Source organism: Oncorhynchus tshawytscha, linkage group LG22, assembly GCF_018296145.1.
Source record: "Oncorhynchus tshawytscha isolate Ot180627B linkage group LG22, Otsh_v2.0, whole genome shotgun sequence".
Taxonomy (NCBI): domain Eukaryota; kingdom Metazoa; phylum Chordata; class Actinopteri; order Salmoniformes; family Salmonidae; genus Oncorhynchus; species Oncorhynchus tshawytscha.
The window spans coordinates 46207779-46218007 of NC_056450.1; the positions used below are offsets into that span (position 1 = coordinate 46207779).

Here is a 10229-nt window from a genome sequence, read left to right on the forward strand (position 1 = left end):
TTTGTTGTGCTTAAGAACAGCCCTTAGCCGTGGTATATTGGCATTATTGCTTAATCATAGCAGTCAAACGAGTTAAACTGACATCCACTGATGGATGCCGAGTATAATAAGGGCAGATGATCTTTTCTAATGCCACAAATTCAAATGACTTTATTATGTCGTCATAGCTTGCAATAATGATTATTTTGAGGAAACCACAATGAAGCCATCAGATTGTTAAACCACCACCACTAGCACAGAGAGGGGGCTGGCTACCTACAGACTAGATATCATTGGCCACTTTAATAAATGGAACACTGGTCACTTTAATAATGCCACTTTAAGAATCTTTACATATCTCGCATAACTCACCTCATATGTACAGTAGTACTGTATACTGTATCCTTCAATATCTATGCTTTACTATCTATTGCATCTTAGCCGCTCTGTCACTGCTCATCCACATATTTTATACTTATATATTCTCATCCCATTCCTTTACTAGATTGTGTGTATTAGGTTTTGTTGTGGAATTTGTTAGATATTAGGTTTTGTTATGGAATTTGTTAGATATTAGGTTTTGTTGTGGAATTCTTAGATATTACCTGTTAGATACCGCTGCACTGTTGGATCTAGAAGCATAAGCATTTCGCTACACTCGCAGTAACATCTGCTTACCATGTGTATGTGACCAATACAATTTGATTTTCAGGCCTTTTGGGTGGGTTTTGAGTGGTCATTGGGCAATTTCTTTATTTGACCTGGTGTCATAAGCATACTACCCACACTAACCGTTCTGTTTGTGACAGGAATAGAGTATATAGTATGCTTTTTGGTCATAGTATGGATAGTTAGTATGGCAAAATTTCCCCGATGTCGTACTAAATTCGCCAAAATATGAAGTATACAGGCAGAGGACACTATTTCCGTACTTTAAGGTCCAAAATGCAATTCTTCGGGAAATTACCGTGGCTGTTGGTGTTTCATACTGGATTCACATCGTTTTAAGATTTGAAGAAAATTGAGGAAAATATGCAGTCCAACGATAGCGGATACAAATTCATTGCTTTAACTAATTATCACAAATGATAACACAGCGTTGAGCAATGTAATAAAGTAAAAACTTTTCAAATAAGGTACCTTACATGTTATATTGACTGATAATTTGTTAGCTTCGCTGGCCTTACGAACCACATAGCATATCATTACAGCAGTATGTACCGGTATGTTAGCTCGTTACCTACTTTAGTTGGCTATTTATATATAAAACTTGCCAACTGTAGGCTATCTAACTAACTTCCCAAAGTTCATTGACTTGATTATTCCCGTCATTTTTAACTAAATGGTATAGTGGTGCATTCTCAATGGACATTCGGGTGCTTTTGTAAACTCTCTCTGGCTACTGTAATGAAGCGCTATTTCGACTTGGTCTCGTTTCTCATATACCTATTCATCAACACTACCTATTCCGATTTCAGAGCACAGCGCAGAATAATGAATTTATCAGCGCCCAATACCGGTTGAATTGCCTTAACTTCCGAGCTGAATTAAATTGTTGCCAGCAACAGTTAGTCACCAACGCTCTGGGTAACATGAACACTGCCTAACCAGCTCTGTTAAGGCGAGTCAAATGGTCAGAGTGGGGTGTTCTCTCGTTTATGTCTGGAAGTAGCTAGCAAGCTAAACAGTTTGGGTGCTTGACTGCTGTTGTTAGGTCAAAACGCTCAAATCTGCCCGAGCATCCAGTGTGCGCTCTGAATTTACAAACGGGCAATCTGACAAAGCTCTGAATTTATGAGCCCACTCTGGCACTCCAGATTGAATTTAAGAACACACCTGTTGTCGTAAAATGTCTAACTAGTCATTTGTTATGCTAACTAGCTAGCAAGAGGTTGCATAGCAACAGCATCAACTTCCGGTAGACCGCCGAAGAGCTACTACGCTCAACTGAAAGGACACTGTTCCGTTTACAGCATACTAAAATAAACTAATAGTATGTAGTATATACTCATTAAGTATGTAGTCTACAGTATGTTAGTATGGGTATTCAAACACAGCTATGGAGTCTGTCAGGTCAGTATAGTTGTGGCAGTTGTCAATCAAAGCATTTGCCTCCTGCATAATGATATTGGATGAAGTCTGAGCATTGCTAGCTGAGGTGTTAGCCATAAGATTTCTCTTTCTATCAGCGCGCTGTGACATTTAGAAAAATACAATCTTAAATCGTAAATGATCTGGTTATTTCTAGCAAGCAAATTATCAATTTGATAATTCAAAATAATACACTTTCAACTATCTTTCAAACGTTGGAAGCATATGCTCAAGCTGCCATCTTGGAGCCCACCCGGATATTTAAAAAATTGGTCTACACCGACAAGTTCTGGCCTGGTTTAGATCTTATCTGTTGGAAAGATATCAGTTTGTCTCTGTGAATGGTTTGTCCTCTGACAAATCAACTGTAAATTTCGGTGTTCCTCAAGGTTCCGTTTTAGGACCACTATTGTTTTCACTATATATTTTACCTCTTGGGGATGTTATTCGAAAACATAATGTTAACTTTCACTGCTATGCGGATGACACACAGCTGTACATTTCAATGAAACATGGTGAAGCCCCAAAATTGCCCTCGCTAGAAGCATGTGTTTCAGACATAAGGAAGTGGATTGCTGCAAACTTTCTACTTTTAAACTCAGACAAAACAGAGATGCTTGTTCTAGGTCCCAAGAAACAAAGAGATCTTCTGTTGAATCTGATAATTAATCTTAATGGTTGTACAGTCGTCTCAAATAAAACTGTGAAGGACCTCGGCATTACTCTGGACCCTGATCTCTCTTTTGAAGAACATATCAAGACCATTTCAAGGACAGCTTTTTTTCCATCTACGTAACATTGCAAAAATCAGAAACTTTCTGTCCAAAAATGATGCAGAAAAATTAATCCATGCTTTTGATCCAACTAAGTAAAAAAAAACTGCATTTGCCAGTTGGCTCACCAATAGGATATTATTTCAGAACCAATATTCTAAAAACAAAGAAGTGTTTTTATACAATATATCCCGATTATTCCATATATAATATCTGTGTGGAAAAAGTTATGCTTATAAATTAAGGACCCTGACAAGAAAACCTGCCGATGAAAAGCAGAAAGTTTCACTGGAACTTTGTCAATATTATAATTGCAAACCAACATGAAGTTATTAAGGCCACCAAAAGTAGAGAAGACATGATGAGGAATAAAATTCCAGATAGAAGTGAGTCTATTTAGGAATTGTTTTATCCAATTGATCTTAAAAGTATTAAGGTAGTAAAGTCCAGAAAATTCAGCCCACCATACTCATAAGTGTTCATTACAACAGTTTTCCTAATGTAATGGGTACGGTTTCTTCACAGAAAGTTGAAAAGCATCTGGTCTATCTCCTTGCTTATTTTACCGTCAAGATATACAGATAGAGCGCCATATGTTAGTCTAGAGATACCTTCAGCCTTGGTTTTTAGGACTCTTCCTTTTAAAGTTAAGTCCCTCTGTTGCCATTGATATATTTTCTACAGGGTGTTTTATTAAGCACCGCCGGTTCCGCGGTGCGCAGTCGTCACTAGTTACCACAAACACGACGTCATACATAAACCCCGCCAATTCCTAAAATGGGATTTAAACCCTAAATTGAGCCACACTGCTAGCCGTATGCCTAATATTAACCTTTAAATTAAGAAAAAAAAAACATGCGATATAACCCATTTTTACTTTGTGTTTGTGATAACTAGTGACAACCAGTCCTCAGCGAGAACCTGGAGCATCTCAAGATGGCGGCTGAACGGAGGATGAGGATGCTATCGGGTCGGGGTTGTGTGTCTGTGTTTCTGGCCGTGTTGTGCACCTTCTCCGTCGGGACCTGCGACGAACAGGTGCCGCTGATGCTATGGACGAGTGAAGGGTAAGAGCAGTGTGTGTGGTTTTGATCTGGGGATGCCTTTGTAAACGTGCAAGCTGGTTGACATCTTGTCATTCATATTCCTAGCGGGGATCTTCTCCTATTTGCGCACTATCAAGCCACTTTTTATATTTTGGCAATTCATCCGTGAAGCCACTAGCCAGTAAGGGAAATAAAAAATGTTACTCGACGTATCATTAAAAAAAAAACACAAACATTAACAATAGTTTCACATGACCCTCTCCTTGTACTGTAAAAAAAAATTGCACACCCTCTCCCCTCATAAAATGAACGAAAAAAATAATGAATGCGACCACAAATAACAACCCTGTGTTTATAGACGTGGTTATCGACTTCACTCCTTCAGAATGGTTTTATGGCACTGTCGATGCCACACTGTGTTATGGGCCAGAAGGTTGACTACTCACCGACCACCACAAACCATTACACTACTATCATAGCCGGCTGCAAACAATTATCAGCTCGGGGGAAGTTATATTTTGATGCTATATTTATAATTATGTTAAATATATGCACATTTTCCACCAACGGGTTTCTGTGCCTACGCACCACACACAACCAATAAGCATACCCAACCTGGTCTCAGAACATTTCGTATTACTCTTTAGGTATATCCGAGACACTCCATATTAGTATGATATGTTACGTTTCGTATGGTATTTATTAATTTGTGGATGTCCATCATCCATTTCGTATGATATGTTACGAATTCCAATTTGGTTTTGGTTAACGTCAACTTGGTGACTAACATTAGCTTGGTCAGTGGTTAAGGTTAGAAGTTCGGTTAAAGGTTTAGGGCAAGGGTTAGCTAAGTAGTTGAAAAGTTATTAATTAGCAAAATTGCTAAAGTTGTCCATGATGAGATTTGAACACAACCTTTAGGTTGCTAGACATTCACATTATATCTGCATATTGCACCTTTAAATACATTTTAAAAAGTTAAATGACAAATATTTAGGCTATATTGAAGCGTTGGGTTTGAGGCCGAGGAATAGCCACTCGGATCAAAATGGAGGAAGAACACGCGTTCGGAGCAATGGCCTTCAGAAAGTGTTCACACCCCTTTACTTTTTCCACATTTTGTTGTGTTACAGCATGAATGTATTACTTTGATTTTGTTTCACTGGCTTACACGACATACTCGGTGTGCAATAATAGCATTTAACATTACTTTTGAATGACTACCTCATCTCTGTACCCCACACACACTATTATCTGTAAAGTCCCTCAGTCAAGCAGTGCCTTTTTTTTACCAGAAGGGCAACTATTGGTAACGTTACTAATTACACTTTGGATGGTGAATCAATAAACCCAGTCACTACAAAGATACAGGTGTCCTTCCTAACTCAGCTGCCGGAGAGGAAGGAAATGAGGCCAGGGGTGACTTTAAAACAGTTACAGAGTTTAATGGCTGTGATAGAAGAACTGAGGATGGATCAACAACATTGTAGTTAACCCACAACACTATCCCAAATGACAGAGTGAAAATAAGAAAGGCCTGTACAGAATACAAATGTCCCAAAACATGTGTCATATTTGCAAGAAGGCACTAAAGTCAAACTGCCAAACATGTGGCAAAGAAATGAACTGTCCTGAATACAAAGCATTATGTTTGGGGCAAACACAACACATCACTGAGTACCACTCTTCCAGTGTTTCCATTAGGAAAAATGTGATGGCTGATATTTAACTGGCAACATTTTAATTTGCTGGACATTTGAGAAATATTTGTTTTATTAGAATGACCCACAGAAAAAAGACTGTCATTCACAGCCTGCACTGGAATAGTAAATGGAGGTTAGGTGCAGTTACTTGTAATATGCCAGGTAGGCTACACCGTTTGTAAAGCTGATTCATTTGAAATAATTGAGCAATAAATATAGCAGCAGGAGAAAGATGGGATCCTCTTTTAAATAGTGGCCAGTCAAAACTCTGTTTTCACACAGCATTACGCAATGACTGGGCTTATAAGAACACATGTTTCTCTAGGCTTTGTAGGCTATGGGCTCTCCAATCCTGTTCCAGGGGTCTGGTTTCTGTAGGCTATGGGCTCTCCAACCCTGTTCCAGGGGTCTGGTTTCTGTAGGCTTTGGGCTCTCCAACCCTGTTCCAGGGGTCTGGTTTCTGTAGGCTATGGGCTCTCCAACCCTGTTCCAGGGGTCTGGTTTCTGTAGGCTTTGGGCTCTCCAACCCTGTTCCAGGGGTCTGGTTTCTGTAGGCTATGGGCTCTCCAACCCTGTTCCAGGGGTCTGGTTTCTGTAGGCTTTGGGCTCTCCAACCCTGTTCCAGGGGTCTGGTTTCTGTAGGCTATGGGCTCTCCAACCCTGTTCCAGTGGTCTTGGGCCTATAGACTATGTTTGGAGTTATTTGGGAAATTTAGTTGTGATATAAACCTTATCATAACATATATAGGCCTACATGATGCATGATTTTGAAAAGTAGAGAAAAATAGCCATGCGCTGTGCTTCATTCACATAATATCCAGACTATTCTCAATTTAATCTTGTCTACATATATACATAAACTAAATAATATGTGAAATGAGTTTTGATTTAGAATGGGCCATTATCATGCACCTGTCAGAACGGATCAGAACAGATCTCATCAGTATGCACGTTAATTGCAATTGAAGGACGCTTTTCCTGTGGTGAATTTTCATGCTAGCCAGGTAGGCTACTCTTAAAGTGAAGCAATGTGCTTAATATTAGGAATGTCGCTCTTTCTAGAGCTCTGACTTGAGGATCACTGACGTCATGATTTCACCGGGTATTTTTCAGAGTTCCCAGTAGTCTAACACTACAAGATGCAACAGCTCTCACGCTGTCTGATTTTCCACTCAAAGGCGGTGTATCTGTATGCTGTATGTGTGTGATGAATAAGATGCATAATGAATGTACACACGGCAATTTACTCCCGCAAAATTATGCAAATGAACCTATAGTCTGATAAGCATGACCAGTCAAATGTATTTACGTCGACTGGTATTTCCATAAATGAATAGGCTAAAATGCATTATTTCACATTGGGATTTCTTCTTATTTTCTCTGACAAATGGCCGGCTTTTCTATTTTTTTTATCGGACAAAAGCAGGCTATTACCGGCTAACGGAAACCCTGCACTCTTCACATTTTTAAGCATGGTGGTGGCTGCATCATGTTATGGGCAGGCTTGTCATTTGATAAAAATAACCTGAATCTAAGCACAGGCAAAATCCTAGAGGAAAACCTGGTTCAGTCTGCTTTCCAACAGACACTGGGAGATGAATTCACAGACTATCACAGTGCAGGTGCATTTATACGGAGACTTGATTACACACAGCTGGATTGTATTTATCATCATTAGTCATTTAGGTCAACATTGGATCATTCAGAGATCCTCACTGAACTTCTGGAGAGAGTTTGCTGAATGGCGCCAAAGGAGATGGCTGCCGTTTAAAAAAAAAACGTTATTTGTAACTTATTTTGTACATAATGTTTCTGCCACCGTGTCTTGTGACCGAAAAGAGCTTCCAGGACAGCGATTACTCACCCCGTACTGGTACTGGGGGAGTACTTTTTCTTTAACGAGTCGGATGGGAAGGATTTATTTCAGATGCCCGACAAGGCCCTTATCCCCGTCATTTGCAGGAGAAAGAGACTGAGGTATTGGGGATGAGGGTGCGGGTGCCTTGTAATGATCCGACGCTGAGAGCATCATCTACCTTCACCATCGGTCCTATTAGCCAGCGTACAATCAATCGATAATAAAATAGACAAACTATGATCACGTATGTCCTACCAACGGGACATTAAGAACTGTCATTCACAGAGTCATGGCTGAACGACGACGTGAATAACATACAGCTGGCTGGTTTGAAGTGTTTTCTGTAGGATAGAACCGCGGCCTCTGGTAAGACAGGGGGTGGTGGTCTATGTATATTTGTAAACAACAGCTGGTGCACAAAATCTAACGAAGTCTCAAAATTTTGCTTGACTGAGGTAGAGTATCTCATGATAAGCTGTAGACCACACACTATTTATCAAGAGTTTTCATCTGTATTTTCGTAGCTGTCTATATACCACCACAAACCAATGCTGGCACCAAGACTGCACTCAATGAGCTGTATTCCACCATAAGCAAACAGGAAAATGCTCATCCTGAGGCGTGGCTCCAAGTAGCTGGGGACTTTAATGCAGGGAAACTCATCCGTTTTACCTAAATTCTACCAGCATGTTAAATGTGCAACCAGAGGGGGGAAAAACTCTAGATCACCTTTACGCCACACACAGAAACACGTACAAAGCTTTCCCTCGCCCTCCATTTGGCAAATCTGACCATATTTCTATCTTCCTGCTTTCAAGCAAAAACTAAAGCAGGAAGCACCAGTGACTGTCAATAAGATAGTGAAGCAGATGCTAAGCTACAGGACTGTTTTTCTAACAGACTGGAATATGTTTTTGCTGCTGCTATCGGACCAGGTCTCTCTTGGAAAAGAGAGATGAGAAAAAACCTGTATAAATAAAGGTAAATAAAAATGTTTCCGGATTCATCCAATGGCATTGAGGTGTACACATCAGTCACGGGCTTCATCAATAAGTGCATCGATGACGTTGTCCCCGCATTGACTGTACGTACATACCCCAACCAGAAGCCATGGATTACAGGCAGCATCCGCACTGAGCTAAAGGATAAAGCTGATGCTTTCAGGAAGCGGGACTCTAACCCAGAAGCTTGCAAGAAATTCCACTATGCCCTCTGACAAACCATCAAACAGGCAAAGCGTCAATACAGGACTAAGATTGAATCGTACTACACCGGGTCCGACGCTCGTCAGATGTGGCAGGGCTTGTAAACTATTACAGGCTACAAAATCAAATCAAATTTTATTTGTCACATACACATGGTTAGCAGATGTAAATGCGAGTGTAGCGAAATGCTTGTGCTTCTAGTTCCGACAATGCAGTAATAACGAGCAAGTAATCTAACTAACAATTCCAAAAAAAACTACTGTCTTATACACAGTGTAAGGGGATAAAGAATATGTACATAAGGATATATGAATGAGTGATGGTACAGAGCAGCATAGGCAAGATACAGTAGATGATATCGAGTACAGTATATACATATGAGATAAGTATGTAAACCAAGTGGCATAGTTAAAGTGGCTAGTGATACATGTATTACATAAGGATGCAGTCGATGATATAGAGTACAGTATCAACGTATGCATATGAGATGAACAATGTAGGGTAAGTAACATTCTATAAGGTAGCATTGTTTAAAGTGGCTAGTGATATATTTACATCATTTCCCATCAATTCCCATGATTAAAGTGGCTGGAGTAGAGTCAGTGTCATTGACAGTGTGTTGGCAGTAGCCACTCAATGTTAGTGGTGGCTGTTTAACAGTCTGATGGCCTTGAGATAGAAGCTGTTTTTCAGTCTCTCGGTCCCAGCTTTGATGCACCTGTACTGACCTCGCCTTCTGGATGACAGCGGTGTGAACAGGCAGTGGCTCAGGTGGTTGATGTCCTTGATGATCTTTATGGCCTTCCTGTAGCATCAGGTGGTGTAGGTGTCCTGGAGGGCAGGTAGTTTGCCCCCGGTGATGCGTTGTGCAAAAACACGTAAAAAAAACAAAAAACTGCATAGTTTCCTAGGAACGCGAAGCGAGGCGGCCATCTCTGTCGGCGCCGGAAGAGGAACACAAAGTGAAGCACAGCCGCCAGGTGCCCAGTGTCTGAGTCTACCAGACTAGCTACATTACTTCTATGCTCGCTTCGAGGCAAGTAACACTGAAACATGCATGAGAGCATCAGCTGTCCCGAACGACTGTGATCGCGCTCTCCGTAGCAGATGTAAGACCTTTAAAAAGGTCAACATTCACAAGGCCGCAAGGACGTGTACTCCGAGCATGCACTGACCAACTGGCAAGTATCTTCACTGACATTTTCAACCGCTCCCTGACTGAGTCTGTAATACCTACATGTTTCAAGCAGACCATCATTTGTATTTATTATGGATCCCCATTAGCCAAGGCAGCAGCTACTCTTCCTGGGGTCCAGCAAAATTAAGGCAGTTTATACAATTTTAAAAACATTCCGATTAATCGGTCGACCTTTACATATTACCGCGACTAACCGGTGCCCCCGCACATTGACTCTGTACCAGTACCCCCTGTATAAAGCCTCCACATTGACTCTGTACCGGTACCCCCTGTATATAGCCTCCACATTGACTCTGTACCGGTACCCCCTGTATATAGCCTCCACATTGACTCTGTACCGGTACCCCTGTATATAGCCTCCACATTGACTCTGTAC

At 40.8% G+C, this 10229-nt stretch overlaps 1 protein-coding gene across 1 annotated transcript in view; it reads left to right on the top strand.

The window, feature by feature from the left end:
• Positions 1-3605: 3605 nt before the first annotated feature.
• Positions 3606-10229, top strand: part of LOC112221481 (V-type proton ATPase subunit S1) — a gene marked incomplete at its 3' end in the record, with an annotated part of 26596 nt that continues 19972 nt past the window's right edge. Inside the window, 1 exon segment of the mRNA XM_042304357.1 lies at positions 3606-3910. Coding sequence (XP_042160291.1) covers positions 3780-3910 — 131 coding nt within the window.